This window comes from Equus przewalskii, chromosome 3 (genome assembly GCF_037783145.1).
Source record: "Equus przewalskii isolate Varuska chromosome 3, EquPr2, whole genome shotgun sequence".
Lineage (NCBI taxonomy): Eukaryota > Metazoa > Chordata > Mammalia > Perissodactyla > Equidae > Equus > Equus przewalskii.
In genome coordinates, this window is record NC_091833.1 from 46,017,650 (window position 1) to 46,040,302 (window position 22,653).

Here is a 22,653-nt window from a genome sequence, read left to right on the forward strand (position 1 = left end):
GCCATGAGAGCGTAGCTAAAAATCAGTATCAGTGATAACAAATAACATTTTAGCCATCTATTTCATGTAAATTAAGAGTGAAATATCATCTTTGACAAAAATAGTTAATCTTAAATTCAGTTACTTTAATAAAGACTTTAAACTTTGGTTTATATGTTATAAAAAAGTCATAGTTGTAAATCTGAATTAATGTTTCAGGAACAGAGGATAAACAGGGAGCCCCGTCTGACCTCAGGCATCCACTTTCTAATGCACAACCCAGCCCCAGGGCAGACCCTGATGGGCATTATATTTAAATTGTAAGTTCAGTCTCCTGAAGAATACACACTATTCGCATTGTCCACAAGTCCATATTTTAAATTTTATTATAGTTTATCCTTATAACAGGAAGAGGAGAGGAAATAGGAGCAGGTAAATTTGAGATTTTCAAAGTTTCATTACTTATCCAAAGACTTCACAGCTAGGAAGTGGCAAAGTGACCAAGACGAGATTTCATTACATAACTCTGACATCAAATCTCATGCTTCTTTTGTTGGTACTATATCCCACTATCACTGTTTAAGAAAGAAAAATCACCAATCATACAGTTTTTGACTGACTCAACTCACTCAGGTTATCCTTCACTGACTCTAAATTTCTTATCCCAGAATCTACTCGAAAACCAATTAGAGAGCCTGAGAGCAAGACAGAGATGCTGGAAGCCTTTCTCCCAACTGGAGCAGTCAATTTTCCATCTGTGGCTCTCTGACAATGCATCAACTTAGTAAGAACAAAACAGTGAGAGAGGGCAAAATTAAGTTCTGATAATGTCATACCTAAACTGTTTTACTGGATTGAGCATTGATAGTACATGTTATAAAAACAGGCTGAAAAGCTAGGCTCTAAACAAAGACACACCGAGGCAGAAAAGAGACAGCCTTATCTGGATCCACTCCTTTCCACTCCTCAGTTCATCCTGTGTTTTTACACACATGCAGACACGCTGCCTCTGCTTTCACTTTGTTCAGACTCCAGATCAGTGTTTGCAAACTCTTGGTTATCTGAGAACACAGATCCTTAACTACAAAGTAGAGTCTTCTCAGATACTAAAAAGATGAGGCCTGCAGTCCCAACAAGATCCCTTTAGTATGCTCTAAATGGGACCTGTGTCCATTTCAGGCTTTGCTACTACAATTCTAGAAGCACAGTTTTCCTCCCCTTCAGCTAATTATGTTTGCAGATAATGTGTAACTAAAGAATACAAAATTCTGTGGAAATATTTTTACTCTTCCACATAATTCTATTAAGTTGCATAAGGGGATTCTACTTGCAATATGAAACTAGAAAAGCAATCATGCGTAAGAAATTTAAATTATCATATTTTTATTTTACCTTTGATAAACTAAGATTGTGTCAGAGATCATCCCATTTTAAAACTGTCTTGATTGGAAATGGATAGCAAATAAATTAACAGCCCTATTCTCTTAATATTAGCCCCAGACTTTGATTAAAAAAAAAGTATACTCATAAGAAATGAGAATGAAGATATACACTTTAAAAGGTCAGTAATATTATTTAGAATTAATAATTCTGAACTGATAAATAAGCACACAGAGGGACTAAAAGATCATAAGGCTCTTGCTATTGTAGAATTACTTTTTTCTGAACTCAAGCAGCTCAAAAATATTCTGAATGGTTCACATTTTAAATAGGAAATGACACTATTAGTATTGGATCTGAGGGAAAAGTTAGGAATGAATGACCAGAAAAAAACTGTTTCCTTTTGTAGATCAAAATAGGATTGATTACTAGGGAGAATGATTCTTCTCTTCTCCATCTGAGTCAGGAAGGGGGATTATTGGGAAACTGTTGTCTAGGATATGACACTTCACAGTCGTTCCAAAATAATCTGGAGTCCTCACTGAACTGAGTTTCTCTCGTCTTTCTCGGTTTCCTATGTTAGTTAACAGCACCTGCATTCACTCAGTGACTCAAGATGGTACTCAAGAATGATGTTAGATTTTCCTCTTTTACTTCCACTTCTAAAGAATGACCGAGTCAATGGATACAAGCTCCTCAGCCTCTCTCCTAAGTAAATCCTCCTCTCCATTCCCATTTGCCACAGCTTGGCACAGAGCCTTCACCAACACACACCCTGAGCATTGCCAAGGTCTTCTAACTGTTCTCCATCTACCACACTGCCACTGTTAAGGTCTTATAACACAAAGCTGGGCATCTCTTTGCCTCAGTAATCTAGAGGATTCCCATGGATCTCACAGGGATCTTCCTAACTTCTAGCCTCCTCTCTTGCCATATCTCCCATTGTAACTTATGCTTCTTCTAAATGGAATTACTTGCCATTTCTCTCATTTGCTAGACTATTTCATAACTCGATGGCTTTGGTCACAATGTGTCCCAGCTAGATATTGTTTTCTCATTACAGTGGTGAACAAACGTTTTTTTCCCATGTAGTCCAATTTATAAAGTAGACTAACTTATACTGATCACATTTTTTTCATTCAAAATGAAAATAGTTTCAGTCTCATGAGTTTTTTGAGGGGAGGAAGGTAGTTATCGTTTAATATACATTACTGAAGAATAGAAAGCTTCTGTCAAAATTAATAGTGCTTTCTAATCCCTAAAGGTTAATCTGGGCATACTTGAAAATCAGCAACACAGAGGCAGCATCTCTTAATATGCTGCCTATAGTAATCAATGTAACATTTCACAACTGTCTGTGGTCTGCCAGGACTGTGATTGTCCTTGAAATTCAAAAAGAAACAAAGTATTGTCTCTGACTTCCTCAACATGGGTCTCCCTCTCGCATGCTAGTATTATTTCTTCTCTGCTTTGTTCAGAAAGGGAAACGAATAAATACAACTTAAACAGAACCAAAAAAGAAAGATAATCATTTTCCTAAGGGTCAGCTGCTGGGTACTTAATCAGCCTCAAGAAACTAATAGTTGGCCTGTGCATCTCCCCTGTTAATCCTGAGGACAAAGGCTTGGTGGACCCGAGATTCTAAAATAGCCTCTTGTGAAAAAAAATTTGACAGAATACAACATCCTTTCATGGTAAAGAAAAAAAAAAAAAAAAAAAAGAACACCTCTCAACAAATTGGGTCTAGAAGGAACATCCCTCAACAAAATAAAGGCCAAATATGAAAACCCACATCCAACATCAGACTAAATCCTGAAAGGCTGAAAGCTTTTCCTCTAAGATCAGGAATAAAACACGGTTGCCCGCTCTCACCACTCTATGCAATATAGTAGTGGAAGTCCTAGCCAGAGCAATCAGCATGACAAAGAAATAAAAGCCATTCTAATAGGAAAGGAAGAAGTAAAATGATCTTTGTTCGCAGATGGTATTATTTTACATGCAGAAAATCCTAAAGACTCCACCAAAAAATTGCTAGAACTAATTAACAAATTCAGTAAAGCTGTAGGGTACAAAATCAACATACAGAAAACAGTTGTGTTTCTATACACTAACAACAAAACATCTGAAAAAGAAGTAAAGAAAATAATCCCATTTACACTAGCATCAAAAACAATAAAATACTTAGGAACAAATTTAACCAAGAAGGTGAAAGATCTGTACATTGAAAACAATAAGACTTTGATGAAGGAAATCAAAAAAGACACAAACAAATGGAAAGATATCCCATGTTCATAGATCAGAAGAATTAATATTGTTAAAATATCCACATTACTCAAAGCCATCTATAGATTCAATGAAATCCCAATCAAAATTCCAGTGGCATTTTTCATAGAAATAGGAAAAAAATCCTAAAATCTGTAAGGAGCCACAAAAAAAACAAATAGCCAAAGGAATTCTGAGAAAGAAGAACAAAGCCAGAGACCTCACACTGCCTGATTTCTACAAGCCTATAGTAATCAAAATAGTATGGTACTGGAATAAAAATAGACACATAGATCAACAGAACAGAATTGAGAGCCCAGAAGTAAACCTCCACATATATGATCAAGTAATATTTGACAAGGGAGCCAAGAATACTAAATGGGGAAAGAAGAGGCTTTTCAATAAATGGTGTTGAGAAAACTGGATAATCACATGCAGAAAATGAAACTGGACCACTATCTTATACCACTCACAAACATTAACTCAAAATGGATTAAAGACTTAAACATAAATCTTGAAACCATAAAACTCCTAGAAGAAAACATAGGTGGTAAGCTCCTTGACATTGGTTTTGGCAGTAATTTCCTGTGTGACACCAAAAGCACAAGCAACAAAAGCAAAAACAAACAACTGGACTACATCAAACTAAAAGGCTTCTGCACAGAAAAAGAACCAATCAACAAAATGAAAACGCAACCTACAAAATGAGAAAACATTTGTAAGTCATATATCTGATAAGGGTTAATATCCAAAACATATAAAGAACCCATACAAGTCAATAGCAAGACAGAACAACAAAAACTGATTAAAAAATGGGCAGAGGAACTGAATAGACATTTTTCCAAAAAAGAGATTCTAATGGCCAACAGGTACACGAAAATGTGCTCACCATCACTAATCATCAGGGAAATGTAAATCAAAATACAATGAGATACCACCTCACATCTGTTAGAATGGGTATCATCAAAAAGAAAATAGGTAACAAGTGTTGGGGAGGGTATGGAGAAAAGGAAAGTCTTGCGCACTGTTGATGGGAATACGAATTGATGCAGCCACTATAGAAACCAGTACGGAGCTTCCTCAAAAAATTAAAAATAGAGGGGCTGGCCCTGTGGCCAAGTGGTTACAGTTCTGCATGCCCCGCTTTGGCAGTCCTGAGCTCAGAGGTTCGGATCCCAGACACAGACCTACTCCACTCATCAGCCATGCTGTAGAGGAAAACCACATACAAAAAACAGAGGAGGATGGGCAAAGATGTTAGCACAGGGATAATCTTCCTCACGCAAAAAAAAAAAAAAAAGAGGAGGATTGGCAACGGATGCTAGCTCAGGGCAAATCTTCCTCACCAAAAAAAAAATTAAAAATAGAACCACCATATGACCTAGCAATCCCAATTCAGGGTACATATTTAAAAGAATTGAAATCAGGATCTTGAAGAGATATCTGCACTCCCACATTCATTGTAGCATTATTCACAATAGCTAAGACATGGAAACAACCTAAGTGTCTGTCAAGGAATGAATGGATAAAGAAGATGTGAGATGATTAAGAAAATAAACACACACACACAATGGAATATTATTCAGCGATGAGAAAGAAGAAAACCCCTACATTTGCAACAACTTGGATGAACCTTGTGGGCAGTATGCTAAGTGAAATAAGTCAGACAGAGAAAGAGAAATACTGCATGATATCACTTATATGTGGAATCTAACAAAGCTGAACTCAGAGAAACAGAGATTACAGCGGTGGTTACCAGTGGCTGAAGGGTGAAGAAAATGGAGGAGATATTGATGAAAGAGTACAAACTTCCAGTTATAAGAATACCAAGTTCTGGGGATCTAATATATAGCATGGTGATTATAGCTAATGATACAGTATTATACACTTGAAAATTGAAATCATAAATGGTTCTGAAAGTTGGTAATCATAAATGTTCTATCCATAAAAAAGAAATTGGAATTATGTGATGGTATGGAGGTGTTAACTAATGCTACTTGGTAGTAATTATTCTGCAATATATAAATTTATCAAATCAACAAGTTTTACACCTTAAACTTACAAAATATGTCAATTATATCTCAATAAAGCTGTGGAAAAAAACAATCTCTTCTCAGCTTCCAAGGCTGTTTTGTGGAAGCTTTTCTTCTTCTCATTCCTTCTGATTAAAATGATCTATTCCATTGGAAATTCAATCAATGGCCACATCAGGAAGCTCAGTTGGCTGCAAGAAGCTCTTCATCTGCTTATCATTGAAGTATATAGTACCTTAGTTTATATTTGGCATGATGGACATAACATTAAAACATAAAAATATCAATTAGGTGGATTAGTTTCATTATCAATTACTATGAGCCAAGAATAACGTCTATATAAGATCAAGAAAAAATTCTCTTCTTAAGAGTATTTCTAAGGATACTTTATAAAAGAATCGTTCATACTTTCTACCCCATGGGTTAGATAGAAGGTGGTAAGCTAAAATAATAGCAATTACAAAAGTACTACACATTATCTTTTTAAATATGTATTATGAAATATTAAAAACATTGAATATTCCAAACTACTTCTCATAGCATTGACCTAGTTGTTCTCACTTTACATTCCTCCCCCTCTTCTCTCTCACTTGAACACTTAAGGGCACCCCCTGTCCATCCCAAAGGAGAAACAAATATTCAAAGACAAAGTCCTAAATGATAGAGAAGTGACTTGCTTGTTGAATCCATCACAGAGAGCCCCATGCTTGAACACGGGCTTCTGAATTGTTCTCTGACTTGCCATTTAACGATCCTGGCATATCGTAAGCACTCTCCTCTCCAAAGAGCGGTGGGGACTGAACCACCCTATGTGGCAGACGGAGTCTGAAAGACAGACTTCATTCCTTAACAATGGTGGAACTGAACTGAACCAGGAGATTTTGCTGTGAGCAGAGGCAACAGCAGATACATCATTACTTACAAATATATATAGATAGATCATTACTTACAAATATATATATATGTATATGAAATCAACACTTTTGAAACAACCACTCAGCTTAATAAATGACATAATAATATTAAAACCATGTCCCTTTCTTTAACAATATTACCTTCTCTTCTCTCCTCTCTAGCCCCCAATTAACCACTAACCAGATTTTTGCACTTATCATTGCCATGTGCTTCACAGTTCCTTTCTACAAGTGCAATATTCCAATCTTCATTATGGTCTATAATACAGCATCAGCTGGAAGCCAACTGGGAATACACAATGTAATGCTCAGCACACAATGTATATTGACAGGAATGTCAATCCAGCACATTTTAGTACCTAAAGTGTTTAAGAAGTATAGCTGAAATTCATATATTTTCTTAAAGAAAATCACCATAGACATGACACGGGGAACTGAGCTCATCACGAGGGTCCTGGCTGTCAGCAATACTCCCCCTGCAGGGCACTCTTTTCCCAATAATCTTCTGTACTCTGCCCCCAGCCTGTCATTCAGCGTACTCCTCTTTGGTGTCCTAGAAGCTTCGCTCCTCTTACAAGCCAGCAGCAAAGAGCAAGTTCTATCTTCAGAATCTGGGCAATATTTTGAGAAAATAGAACGATTTCTTCTCAGCAAGCCTGTGCATATGACCATTCAGGGGCTGATTTTCCGGTTTATGGATTATCTAAAACCCTTTGCTCCTTCTTCCTTGCTTTTGGCCATTTCACTGCTCATTAGCATTGCCACTGAAGGGTGGACAGGAAAAATAAAAAGAAAGAGTCAGAGCAGCCAGTTTTGTTATTTATTAACTGTTTATCAACCACAGCAGGAACTCTTGTGGAGAAAAATGCTAAGTAATGGCCAGTTAGTTTTTGAACTCTGTTATTTTCAATTTCGCTGTTTGTCCTATTCTCAATCACACCCACATAATTAAAAGTTGGTATAAATATGTTTTCCACCAATAGTTATTACACTTGTAAAGGTAACTCGTTTCACTTTTTCTGTCAGGTAATTTTCCCCTTTTGTTTGCTATAGAATAAAACTGTCATTTTCACTGATGTTTTACATATCTGGAAGAAAGTACAGTAATATGAAACAGTAGTATACTAATAACTTCAAAAGTATGAGAGTAATTTTAAATTTAAACAGTAAACTAGAAGAGTAAATTTAATTTCTCCATATCCAAGAAACCACACCTGGTGGAGTGATCTGATATGTGGCATTAGATTTAGAAAGGATCTCATTAGTTTTACTGACTACAGGATAACTGGACCTTAAAACCACTTCCTCCTTTACTTGGCCTTGATAGAAAAAAACAAATAAATAAGAGGAAAAGAGGCAAAAGGTAGAGACTTTCCCTTAGCACTGATTATGGCATGAGTCTACTGACTTTGTAGTCCATAGGTACAACATGAGGAATGATTAACCATCAGAAGGCTGGGTCAAACCTTCTGTAAGTGGTAATCTCCTTATCCCTTTTATAATTTTTTTTCTGAAATATATGTTTGCTTTATGGCATCTTAAAGCCACCATAAAGATGGCATTTATTGAATTATCACAACCTCCAGTGCCACAACAGACCACAGCCATCTAACCGTGAGTCCTGAATTGGTCTACTTTCAGCTTCCTAATATTATTATTAGGAATATTATTATTATTATTATTAGGAATATAACAATATTATCTCAAAGACCTAAAGGATAGGAGCCACATCTTATGTGAATACTGTGGTATTCATCTGAGCACATAACAGGTGCTCAATAAGCATTTGTTGAATCCCAAAAAAAAGTCACGTTATGGTTTCCATGTAACCTCAAAATTATATTTTCTACAAATGGAATATGAGTATATTAATCACTATTTCTCAGTTTGAAAATAATGAATTATAAAAAACATCCAAAAGCCACCATGACAGCACCAATACAGAACAGAAGAGTAATCCCTTTCAAGTCTGGGTCACAAGCCACCACCTACAATAATGAGGTGTCAAAAACTTTAAAACAGTTTTGTCAAGAATAAATTTACAATGGTTTTCATAAAGGCCATGTCTCCTTTGGGCTATGCTGAGAGTTGCTGGTATTTCTAAAAGGAAAATTCACCAGCTTCCTGTTATCACCATGTTAAGCACTTCACCAATTTTAGGTGCCCATTCCAACCGAAATTTGGATTTAAATCTGCTAAGAATTTCCTTCAAATGATTACATTTCACCACCCCAGGAAGTTATGAAGTAGCAAGTATAAAATATCTTTTGATGTTATATATTTCATTAATTATGTTCCTCTGCTCCAGCCATAGCATAGCTTGCACTTTTTTTCAGTCATTGCTGTGCCAAAACCACAGGGCTGCTATCCCCTCACTGTTCATGTGTTACATGTTCACGCCTCAATTAATAGATGTACCCAAGCAGAAACAGCCCTGTGACATTCATATTACACTGTTTCCATAAGATAAAATGTTTTTATAGAGGAGATAGCACTGGAAATGACAAAGAACACAGAAAAATATAATTCCCCTGCTACTGACATCCTTATTTTAATACAAATATTCTTATTTTAGGTGCAAAATCAATGTAATATACATAACTTCTGTGTGTATTAATAGGAGACCAATGAAAGAACTCAGACTCATTTACAGAAGGGTGAATTCTGAAGTTAGAAAATTTTAACATTTTTTTTCCTCATTTTCATCTATGACTAAAGATCTGTCAGCTATGGTATAGCAAAAATAGAAGTGAAAGTTCCATAAAAGGAAATATTTAGATGTGTCACTAAAAGTTAATATCATGTGAATTTCTTCCACCTATTTAATTTCTATGTGGCAATGAGGCAATGATATGCACTGCCTTGTGAAATAACTATATTCTTTTTTAAAAAATTGCTCCAAAATGTTGTTGTTATTGTTGTTGTTTGGTGAGGAAGATTGTCCCTGAGCTAATATCTACTGCCAATCTTCCTCGTTTTTGCTTGAGGAAGACTATCCCTGAGCTAACATCTGTGCCAGTCTTCCTCTATTTTTATATGTGGGATGCCTCCACAGCATGGCTGATGAGCAGAGTGTAAATCCACACCAGGAATCCAAACCTGTGAACCCCAGGCCTCTGAGGTGGAGCATGCAAACTTAACCACTATGCCACCCAGCCAGCCCTCAAAATGATTTTTCAAGTAAATCAAATGCATAATAGAATTTACTGAGAGAAAACCTATAATCAATCAAACTTGTCTATTGTAGCAAGAGGACTTTATGCTATTTTAATACCACTTATTATATAGGAATTTCGTGTGTTCCTAAAATTAATACATTACTAAATGACTCAATGTCAATTCTATTCGTAATGGTCTATCAACACTCCTTAAGGTATAATTCAACATATTTCAGGTAAGAAATTTTTATCTGAATTTGAATGCTAATGTGGGAAACTAAATGAAGCAAAAATGCAGAACAACTAATAGAGTCTGTTTCAGAGAGGACATCTAAGCTTCTCTGGCTAATTCCACCGGCATTAGCCAACGATTTGGCCAAACTTGGTCCAAGATTACAAAACAAAACAAAAAACAACGATAACCAAAAAAACAAAACAGTTCTATTTGAACACTTGCTATCCAAATTCAGGAATCGAACAGCTTGGAATAAAAAGAGATATTTTACTTTAAATTCTCTCACTGAAAATTTTCTTATGATTGAACCTTCAAAAGATTACCATATATCTCCTAACTCCCAACTTTACAAACAAAATCCTCCTTTTACAGGGGGCTGGCCCCGTGGCCGACTGGTTAAGTTCACGCGCTCCGCTGCAGGCAGCCCAGTATTTCGTTGGTTCGAATCCTGGGCGCAGACATGGCACTGCTCATCAAACCATGCTGAGGCAGCGTCCCACATGCCACAACTAGAAAGACCCACAACGAAGAATATACAACTATGTACCGGGGGGCTTTGGGGAGAAAATGGAAAACAATAAAATCTTAATAAAAAAAAAAATACTCCTTTTACCACATGTTCCTATGTCCACTACTCCCTGTTCTCTCATAGCAAAACTCACGGAATTTCTCAAGTCCCATGAAATTTTGGAATCCTCCCCAATCAATATTTTGTCACTTCCAGTCCACTGAAAGCACTTTTGTCAAAGTCACCTTTTGTCCTCAACATTTCCAAACACAGTAGTCAAATTTCAGTTTTCATCCACAGAAGTTGACAGGGTTTCTCATTTCCTCCTTGAAATACTTACCTCACCTGGGTTCCAGAACATCACACACTCTTGGTTTTCTTTCTTACTCACAGGCCAATCATCTTTCTCCTTTCCTGGACCCTCTCCTTCTCCCTGACCTCTAGATTTTGGAATGTCCCATGGCATAGTCTGGGAGCTCTTCTCCCTATAAAATTATTCCCTAAGTGAGTTACCCCCTCCTATTTCTTTAGAGACCATGTCTACAATGATGAATTCCAAATGTACAGCTCAAATCCCTAACTCCCCGCTAAATTCCAGATTCATGTAATCCACTGCCAACGTGAATTCTCAAATTTGATGTCTAATAGCAATATCAAATTTAATAAACACAAATCTTGATTTCTATCTAAATCTTGCTCATTGTTCCATGTTCGCAATTTTAGTTAATAGTAACACATTCCACTCCCTTACTCAGGTAAAATAACTTGGAAGCCTCTTTACTTCCTCTGGATTTCTCCCAGCCGAACAAGCCATCCAAAAATCCTAATTCTCCTATCTTCAAAATATAGCCACAATCTGACAACTACTCATCTAGTTAAGCTACCAACGTAGTCCAATTCACTATAGTCAAATTAATCTTCATATTTCTACTCCAAACAGTCTGCCCAAGCAGAGGAGGTTATGTTTCTAAAATACAAACCATTTCACATGACGTGTTTGAGCTCAACCCTCCAGCGGGCGGCCTGTATACCCAGAAGGTCTGAACACCTTACCGTGACCTAGGAGTCCCTGCAGGATCTTCCCTAGTTGCCTCTCAGACCTGATTTCCTTCCACTCCCCGCTTTGCTCACTAAACTCCACACTGACTTTCAAGATGTTCCTAAAACAAATTAAGCAGATTCTTTAGCGTCTTGTCTCATGGCCATTGCCTTTGCTATGCCCACTGCCTGAAATCCTTTTTCATCAGATGGCTCACTTCCTTTCTTTGAATCAAGTCTCTGCTCCAGTGATCACCTCCTCAGAGATGTTGTACCAGATCACCCTATTCAAAATATCACACTTTGTTCACAGGCCATTCCCTCATTTTTCTTCATAGTACTTATCACTATCTGACATTATAACATATATTTTCTTGTTTCTCTGATTGCTTTCCCCATGAGAATGTAAACTCCTTAAATACAAACACATAGCTTACTTGTTCAACATTTTAATTACAGGGCCTAAAAACAGTACTTCATAGAGAGTAGGTTCAGATTAAATACTGAATGAAGGAACATTTTCCCAGTTAGCATACATACTGCATGTTGACAGTAATGCCTACCATACCCTGTAGTTTCAGGAAAATTAACTTTGAATTATAATGATTTTGATAATGAAGCAAACACCTTATTTAAGGCTACTTAGGAAAGATCAGGTACTGACAGCAATAAAATATGATTATTTATTTTGAAAATAGTACTTTGAATTATTTGGGGATGAAAAAGTAAAAGAAGTGTTATTTGAATATAATTAATTACTTGGTCTTTTTTCATTTGTAAAAATATATGTTAATGAGCAACTTGACTACAGAGTGATTTCAAATTTTTTAATACACACAGGCAGGCCCGTTGGCGCTTAGCTTCTTGTGCTTGTCTCAGGGCTCCCTCTATTCACTCAACGAAGCTTTCCGTGGATCAACTCAGCCTCAGCTTCACACTGATAACCACCTGATGAACATCAGCAGGGGAAAAGCCACAATACCTGGAGTAAGAATCCAAAACTAGGAAGAACATTAAAGAAACACTGGCTGTTTCTTTTAGACTCTACATTTTCCAGTGATACCAAACATATGCTAATATTCCTGGTGTGCTTCCAGTTTGTAAATTCTAAAGGCTATTATAGCTGGAGCTGGTTAGAACATAACTACTCATTGCTCCAGTCAGCCTTAATGAGCACTAGTACTGTGGTATAATCTAAGAGTACCACTATATGCAACACCTTACTATTAACACTAGACAAAACAAAAACAAACAAATCCAGTTCTCTCAGTCTGATACTGGAGTTATCTAGACTATCTGATGAACAAATATATTAATCATGACACTTGTTCATACCAAAAATATCTTCATTTTAAAGAGACTTTAATTTGAGCGATTAAGGTTTTACGCTCCCTCTAGTTCCCCTTGTATTTTCTTTTTTTAAAAATTCACTTTAAACTTAGCTATTAAGTATAGCTATGTGAACCAGACTTGACTGTATCTCTTCTCCCAATTCCGCAAACAGAGTTCATATCATTTTAGAGCTGAAACGAACATTATTCTAAACCTTGTTTTAGGGTTGACAAAAATGAAGATTAAAGAAAGTGAGTAACATCCAATGTTGCTCAATGACCTATTAATAAAATTCTTACTTAGCTCCAAACCCTCTAAATTGTAATCCACAACATTTTTTATTATGTTTTAACATCCCCCTACATTTTTCACATTCATCTGAAGTTTGTGTCCACATTCAAATGCTAAAATTCACCAATTTAACTGACCTGAATCCGCAGATGTCCTCTTAATACTCAATCTCAGAATTACTTCAGAATTTCTTCCCCTTATCCTTTAGACATCCATCTGATCGCTTCATTTTACTCTGAGTTTTTAATAATACATTATTCCAGCTAGTTTACTAATTAATATTGGCACAGGGCAAGGTCTAACATAATATGACAAACTGTTCGTTCATTTAACCTAGCACTGCATTCTCTAATTAGTGATTTTGCCGATGTTAAAACTAATTTATCAGATTAAAGTTGACCTAAGTTTCATCCTCCATTAGTCTTATAATGGTATATGCTAGAAGGAAGATTTTGCCTCTTTAAAACAATTAATCAAACAGAAAAATTACGAAGTGATAACAGACACTGGTTCTATACTACCATACAAGCCCGATGGTGGTGGTAGCAGTGGTGTTGCTGGTGTGTGTGTGGAGGAGATTGAAATAAACATAAAACCTAATATTTACAAGGCTAAAATTATCTGAAAACATATATGATCATTCACAAAACTCAATGGTTGACATTATTTTTAAATATATCCGTATCATGTACATGTATATGTATATGTTTTTTTCATAACTGTGTATGTTTCATGTTACAAACATCAACCAGTTTGAGGCCCCAAATGTTCCAGAGGTAAACAGAACCACCACAGTTAAGAAATTGCTTAACAAATTCTATTCCTTAATGTCTTAAAGCATATCTGTACCTTTCTCGGTATCTTAGATTTTTCCACAGAGAATAAGCATCAGTTTAAGAATATATTTCTGTTGTGTTTTAAATCTGTGAAAAATTTACATCACTAGATCTAGCAATCTAATCCATCCAGAGAGTGGAGGGTGTTTGTATGTCCCAGAATTAAATTCTTACAAGAATAAGAGATAGGGATGTTATTTCCTTTTCTGATTTGAAAATAAAAACCACCTGTATCTTATAGCATCACAAACCTCATAAAATGGCATTTTTTTCTAAGAATTAGAAAAAAATATTTCATGAGATTTTCAAGTAGGACTACAAAGCAACGACAGCTCAGAATGTAGTGACACCTAATGGCAAAGCTATCTTTATAGGCCATAAGTGTATTTTCCAATAAACATTATATTTGCATAAAACCGTCTAAGTATTGCTACTCGCCAACATGTTGTCTGTCATCTGAAATATTACGAAGATCCAATAGCAATGCCAAATACTTTACTTTTTAAAACTAAAATTGTGCAAGTGAAGTAAGAAAAACAACTGCTGGATTAAAAAGTGTGGTTTTAAAATTACAATATGCATTTGAGATAAAATTACAGTATGATAAACTTAGCCTTAGAGATTAGAATTATATGTGACGCATCTTCCATTACTCCTAACAATCTCAACTGGTTTGTACTGTTGGATAAGTCAAAAGTGAATCATCTTGATTTTTATTTATATTTGAATTAAAATTTATAGGAGATATTTATTGGATGTACATTTCACTTGGAGTAGAAAGCAAAGGTCCTTAGTGTAATGGCTTATTAGTCATGTCACAGTTGATATCATTGATTAATAACACTGTCTAACAATGCACATCTGAATTGTGCTTCAAATAACTGTATTAATGATACAGAAAAGAATAATAGTAAAGTATACCCTTATTTTAAATTTAGAAGCTACTCTTAAGACTTTTTAGAAGTTTACACTGTAAGTTATCCATACTTAGGAAACAACTACTGTAAATAATAAAAAGATCATTTAAATCATTGAGATATCTTATACAGTGCAGAGTCCTTGATGACTCCTGGGAGCTATCACTAACCAATGCAAATCGTGTAAAGTGTTGAAAAAGAAACATTTTGGTAGAAGACACAGTATATCCTCTGGAAATGCTTTTATTACATTCTGTATTTGATAAAATAGTCCTCAGTGCAGAAGTAATAAAACTGATGCTTTAAATCTACCATCTATTATTGTTTTTAATGTGGTGACACATTTTATTGACCCGCCAATTTTGTACTTTAATTTGAACTTTCTCACAATGAAAAAGTATTTTGTGAATTGTCTGAGCCTTCTCAAACGTGTCATATTTGACGATTATGATCTAAGAGGATAAAGTATCATTTGCTGATGAGAAAAACATGAATAAATGCTTTGTTTCTATTCCCTCTTGGCACAAGGTATTTCACTCTGACTGATAACCACAAAAACATGTGAGAGATTTTTGTAATGAATGAATAAGTGCACTGTTTGAGTGTTCCCTTGTAGAGGTACATAGCTGAGGAGAGCTCATTTCAATCAGTTCTCTGAGCACAGGAACCAGATAAAGAAATGAGCACACATTCAACTGTTAAAACATGAGATCCTCCATATTAGATATGAAGCAAAACACAAACTGTGCAGTTGACTGGAAATGCCACCTAATCCCTGCTTAATTAAAGCAGTGCTCTAAATTCCTGTTGTGTTTAGGGAGTAAAGAGTGTGGGACGACTGATGTATGAAGAAAATAGCAGTCAGCGTGGCTAATCTCAAAGACTTTGGAGCTTTCTAGCTACATAAATCAGAGCGACTTCTGAATAGCCTCATAAAACACAATATCATTGCCATTCCACTCACGACTTTTTGGTTCTTCCTACAGCATGCAGATCATTAGGAAACTTCTAAGCAATCAAGTAATGTGGGTCTGATGAAATTACTCAATCAATGCATAGGCTCAAAGTAGAAGCATAATTCAAAATTGCATAGGTTTTATATGTCAAAAGACCTTTTTTCTCAGGGAGGCAAATAACATCACAATGGAGGTGATTCATTCTAAGTACTGTGTGTATGTGTGTAAGCATGTGTATTAAACAAGTTGTCTGTTAAACAATCAAAAGCTTTAAAATATGACTTGACAGAAACTCAAAGTAATTACAATATTAGTGGATTTTTGACTGAAATACATACATTTCCATTTCAATCATTCGAGTCTAACCATTATAATATATCTTATCATCATAGTGAGCTAATGTGTTTAATAAAACTATTAGAGTTTAAAACATGTAGCTGATATTAAACCACCTGCATGAAGTAGAAACAAAGAGAAAGAAACAAGGATGGAGAGAGTCTCCATACATTGGTTCAATACCAAAAGGATTCAATATTTAAGGAACCTATTAGGGCAGTTCTTTTTATCTTCCAGCTTGCCTGAACTACGTATTGCAGCTACTTTCTACTGGAAGACATCACATGAGGCTGGGAAAACCTTTCATGCCTGCATATCCCCTTTAATCTCTAGAGTTCAAATATTCACTTTCCCTCCAGTTTTATCACTTTCATCCCCTTAGTCCTGAAATAATACATTTGCCATAAGCATATTTCTCACATTAAATATTTAAATGAAAGCAATCACCTCCTAAAGATAATTAATTCTCTTTTCCTATCCAACCAAGTAAGTAAACTGACCCAATGAATATTAACTGGTGACTTAAATTTTTTTAATGGGCATTCAGTACTGAATTGATTATTCTTTGGCTGGGGTGGGGGTGGAAGTGGAAGGGGTTTTATCCTCTGAAGTGCAGACAAATTAGTCTTGGTCATTCTTTTTTTCTTTTTTTTTTTTTTTAACTTGGGGGTAACATTTTTCAGTTCATTATAAAAGACACAAAGGTTTGAAATAATCATCAATTTCCTAGCTTCACGGCATATCAGGTAGTCTATAAAAGAAGCTAATCCCCTTGTCTAATGTACTAATTGCACTCAGGTCAAATTAATTGTCTGAGAAGTAACTATTTCTTTTAGTAGGATATACACAGTTAATGTATACAACCAACTCTTTAAAGAAATCTGTAATTTGTACACACCATTTTTTTGCTCTGGTTATAAATAAGTCATGTCACACTGACAGACAACAGAACGCAAAGGAAAAAATACAACAGTTGCGTTCTATTTTGAAACAAATGCCCAGACTGCATTGCAAAGTAGTATTCATCTGTTAAAGGACAGCAAGAGCTGTAGGTGTTTGCAAATAATGTATTTATCGTGTAAACCACAGAATAAGCAACAAAATAAGCATTGATCCACAAGCTTTCCCTCCTGAGCGATGAGAAGCAGAAAGCAGAAAGCCTTAATCATAAAATGAATGTAAAAGTAGGATGATAATATATATCTGCATTCCCGCTCCAGTCATGTACAACTGGACATAAAGGTATGTCATTTCTCTAAGAGGAGCACAGTTCCTTTCTGAACTCTATCAGAACATTATTGAACCCCTCAATGAGACCATCATTTCTCCCTGAAAAGTTCTGAACCCAGAGACACTGTTAGCCCCCAGGCAAAACGTGATCTAGCAGACAAGCTATCTACCGCTTAATTTACTTAATACATAAGCGCAAGGTTTTCTGAATCCTGACCTCGTTACCCCTTGCACAGAGACATATATGGTTCTACTGATACAAATGATAGAGAATGGCAGACATGTTTACAAAAGACAGGCTCAGAGACCAAGAGAGGGAGCCCCCTGGAGCTGAGGGGCTGGCCACTGTGGGCGCGCACACCAGGTAGAAACCCCTCGCTTGGACAGGCACAACCGCCACTTGAGCAGGTGCCCCTTCTAGAATAGAGAGCGTGTATGTGTTTGTGTGTGTGTGGCCGGGGGAGGGGTAAGGGGACAGAAAGGGGAGATGCAGCGACCCATCTGTCGGCTCCATTTGCAGAACATCAAGCCAAAAGTCCTGTGCCCAGAAAAAATTCCCCAAGAGGGGCCTCCCTTCAGCCCGGTAAATGAACCTTGCTGGCCCGCGGACGCGAATTTCCCAAAAGGAAATCGTCGCATTAACGCAGAAAAGGCTGCAAGAGCCCGTCTCCACTCAGCTCTCACGGATTAGCAAGTGAGAGGAGTTGGAGCCTGGAGCTGCGAGCGCCGTGCATGATAATGACGCGCAGCCCCCGCCGCCCCCGCCCTCCGGGGCCGGTCCCGGCCCGTCTGGTTGCCAATAGGTGGGGCCACGAGCAGCTCGAAGCCAGCTGGGCCGTCCTTCTCGGAGTCAGGCAGCCCGGCCCGTGCCCCAGAGCCTTTGCTCTCGCCTTGCGCCGCCACTCCGAGCTGACGGCCAGGCGAGGCGAAGCGAGGCAGGTGTCTGCAAGGCGGCCCACGAGGGCGGCCGGCGCGCACCTGCTCCCCGCGTTGCCCGAGCGCCCGGGGCCGCTCTGGCCGCCGCGCCAGGCCCGGGGAGCCTGAGCGAGGCAGCGAGGCGCGCGGCTCCCGGTCCTCGGCCACACCGCCGCCAGCCCCTCCTGCCACCATAGCGGCGACTCTGCACGAGTACCGCAAAGCAAGAGGACGGGAAGAGGAGAAGGAGGCTGGGGGCGCAGCCAGCACCCCGTCAGTATCGCACAACGCTGCGGCGAACGCAGCCGCTCACGTTGCAAAACCACCTGTTCGATCCGAAGGGAGCTACCCCCCACCTCCCACCCCAGTTCTTTCCGCCTCACAGGTGACACCTCCTCTGTTCCCCCAAAGATAATGTTTAAAAATGGAGCAAATGTACATCCGGGAAAGAATATGGAAGGTAGAGTGGATGAAACTTCCTTTCCCCACACACTTAGCATCCCTCCGCACGCCCCGGTACACACGCACACCGAGGTAAACTCGAGACCCCCACGCATCCAGCCCACACTCCTCGATTCACCGCGAAACAACAGCCTAAGTCAAGGTTCGAGCATCCACATCCTGCCAGAAAACTGAGCAAGCGTGAGGGAAGGGGAGCGGGAAGGGGCAACGAACCAAAGCCACCGCCAACAAGCCCCACGGAGGGCAGCGAGGGGGAAGCAACGGGGAAATACTGTGAACCGAAACGGTAAAAGTAACCGCGGGCAGCACCAGCCCTTTCTTACCGATGTGAATGATCGAATCCGCATTCGCCGAGTCCCAGGTTCGAGACCACCAGACGGACAAAACCAAGAGCAAGGGGAAAACTTCCATGTCCTCCTATGCTGATTCTCTTTTAGGATGGATTTTCTTTCCTTTTTTTTTTTTTTTTTTTTTTTTTTTTGTTTAAACCAGTCCAAAGAGTTTGAGGTCACGATAGAGTTTAGCGCAGCTTTTTCTTTTTTTCTAAATTCCTATTGCCAGAGCAAAGCTTTTAATCGTCGCTGGGAAGACGAATAAGAGAAGGAGCTCAGACTGAGGAAACCTTCACAAAGCCGTGTCACTTGGAGGAGAATTTTGGCATCGCCAGAGTTGTTTGCAGTTTGGCGTTTTAAAAATGTATCCAGCCTCGGCTGCTCGCGGGCAAGGGGGAGAGGCTGGAGCTCAGACCATCCCCATCGCTGCGCCGGGGCCGCGGGTCTCCGGTCCCAGCTCCACCGCAACTTCCAACAGACCACCCCCACCCCTCACGCCGGATGTTCCCCTCCCCCTCCCCCAACCGTGAAAGCCCCCCCCCGCCCCCGCCCCAACGGCCCGCAGAGAATCACTTGTCTTCGCTGCCAAAATAAAATGTAAGTGGAAAGGAAAGATGAGGAGATTCCAAGCGGAGCAGCTAGATTCCAGTAGCGAGAGGCAAAAAGCCCTCTCCGAGAGGGGTAGTAAAAGTGAACTTCAAGGCAATGCAGATAGTAATGCAGAGAAAATTCCCCTTCTGCGCGAGGCGCGGAGTGGAGCTCGGCGAGGCGGGCCCGGGAGCCGGTTCGCTCGGGCGCGGTGGCGGGGGGGTTGCGCCGGGCGAGCGGCGGGGCCGGGCGGCGGAGGGACGCCGCCGCGGGCTGCAGGATGCTTTTGGAGCGGTTCGCCCGGCGGGATGCGGGAAGCGAGCGAGGAGCGACCCTGGTGGCCTCAGCACTCGCCCCACGTTGCCTGGAAATGGATCACCTAGGAGAAGGAGCTAGCCCGCGGAGAGCGGTGCTGTCAGGCGGAGAGAGGGAAACCGAGAGAGGAAGAGCTTCTCTCTAATAACCACCTCCTCCCCCTATCTGCAATACCAGGGAGAAACAAAATAGTGCTCTCATTTCCCTCGGAATCTTCGACCGGGACTGAGAAAAAGGCAGGACTCTAAGAGAAAAGACGTTGAAGCCTTTTTTTTTTTTTTTTTTACGAGGTTAAAGGCATCCTAAAAAAGCCACCCCACTTATTTAACCTTGCTATTGCTTTTCTCCAACAGGTATCAGACTTTTTCTAGTCTTTGCCTGGAATTAGTCACATTGGTTAAAAACGAATTAGGGACACCTGGTCACTGAGGGAAAAGAGACCTAGAAAGCTTTTAATGAGATTTCAATTATAAAGTTATAAAAAGGAGAGGACGTGCTAATTACCTTTTGTACGATGATTTTCTTTTTCTGTCTCCAGTGTATTTTTTAGGCAATCAGGATAGGGAAAGGTTAAAGAAAATCTTGAAATAAAACATATAATAAGAAGTAAAACAAGTACATGCTTCAGTGAAACATTTGGTCAAAATATTACATTGAGTAGCTTGATAACGGACCTGTATATAAATTCAGAATGAGGAAGTTGACTGCTGCTCCATGGAAAGAGCGTGGAAAGTACTGAATGACAGCCTCCCAGTCCGGGGATGGAAGGATCTTCTGTAAGCTTATTCCTTCAAGTGAAATCCTCACGATTGTGACTGGCTTTCTTCAATGATTAACTTGTATCCAGTGTGGCCTCAGTTTAGACTGGAGATTTGTTAACACAATCAAGTGACCAGATGAGGCCAGGTATTAACAAGCCTAACATTATTTCAGGTATAATTGGAATCCTTTGGGAATGTTGCTACTTGGAGTGTATGGATGTCAAACTCCTCAAATACCCTTTCAGAGCCCTCCCTTACCTTTGAATTTGGCGAACCTCTTTTATTCTTACTCTCTTACTTGAACACTTCTCTCTGGCCTGGTGAACTGGGCTCCCATTTCTCCAAACACAATTGTACGTTCTCACCTCTGTGAAATACCTTCTCTCTTTCATCTTGTGTATTTTTTCTCTGAACATTCCAGAAAATGCCGTGCTGCCATATTGTTACTTAAGTTAATAATTCTCTTGGAAGGCATCTATTCATCCTCCAAATCACTCTCTTCTGCCACCTCAAGGTTTAGTTCAAATTTTGCCCGTGAAGTCATGTCCAATCCTTTAATATGGAATAAACCCATGGTTCTTCTGTGCTCTCCTAGCACATTCTACCTTTGAATTCCACTTAGATAGGACTACTTCTGAATCAGCTGGGTGCCTTGAGAGTGGGGACCATCACTTATTCACTTTGTACTCACTGCAACATTTTACAGAGAGCCCCTTTTTTGACTTGAATTTCATCACTTCCTTCTGAATCTGGAATAAATCAGTGCTTCCAAGAAGTCATCACTGATTAATTCTTCTCAATTTTGATCATTCTTTTATCTTTTTTTTTTCCCATTAGTACACATGGACTATTTTTCACAGTAGTACACATGGAATAGTACATTAATACAATATTGATTGTATTAATATTATTGTTGATGTCATTATACTTTTTAAAGGGTTCTGTTATGATTCCATGGATCATATTTCGTTGTTACAGATATTGAAGTCTTTGAAAGAATGGATGTATCTCCTCATAGCTTGTTTCTATTATATTATTCACAAGGGCATTTAAAAAATTGATGAGTCACTATGCGCTCTACCAAGAAAAAAAGTATGAAATAACCATTAACATGGAAAGAACAATATAATGTCTTAGAATCTGAAAACTATGAAGAACTTCAAAACATTAACTGGCCCATCCTGGCTTAATAAATGTCATTCCTGGAGATAGCTAAATATAGTCAATTCATACTGTCTTCTCTCTGGGAAATCTGTTCTAGTGTGTTATGAGCAAAACATTTTGATTATTCCCAAATCCACCCATTTAGTGGTTCTCAAAGGTAGCTTCACTTTGGAATAACCTGAGAAGATTTTCAAAAAGATCACTTCAGGCTAATTTAATCAAAATATCTGTGTTTGAGTCCTGGCTAATATGTTTTAAACCTTTTAGGTGACTCTAATGTGCAGCCATAGTTCAGAACCACTGTTATAGTACCCAAACATTTAAAGGAGTCTGAGTGACGCATCACAAAAAACCATATAGTCATCAAAATGACCATTTCTGACATTCAGAAGAGAAAATAGAACCAGGAGATGTAGCTTTCCAAAAGTAACACAAGAAAGTTTATGCAAAATTAAGGCATAACAGCTTATTGATTTTCAATTTAGGAATATCAATCAATCTTTTCACTGTCCGAATAATTTCTATACTCAGTGAATCCTAATTAATGGTTTTCTTATAGAATATGAATTTAAATATCTTTTTAAATTATGCATTAACTATGTTTCCTACTATTTTAGAAAACTGCATATTGTGACATAATATTTAGTTAGCTGGATACAAAGCTTTGTGTAAGTTAGATGTTAAGTTCTAGAGGGAAAAAATAAATTCAGT

The 22,653-nt window shown here is 38.4% G+C and overlaps 1 protein-coding gene across 1 annotated transcript in view; it reads right to left on the minus strand.

The window, feature by feature from the left end:
• GRID2 (glutamate ionotropic receptor delta type subunit 2) overlaps window positions 1–20,244 on the minus strand; it is a 1,375,518-nt gene extending 1,355,274 nt beyond the window's left edge. Inside the window, exon 1 of the mRNA XM_070612619.1 lies at window positions 19,106–20,244. Coding sequence (XP_070468720.1) covers window positions 19,106–19,193 — 88 coding nt within the window. The 5' untranslated portion in view covers window positions 19,194–20,244. The remainder of the gene's footprint in view (window positions 1–19,105) is intronic.
• Window positions 20,245–22,653: the final 2,409 nt, after the last annotated feature.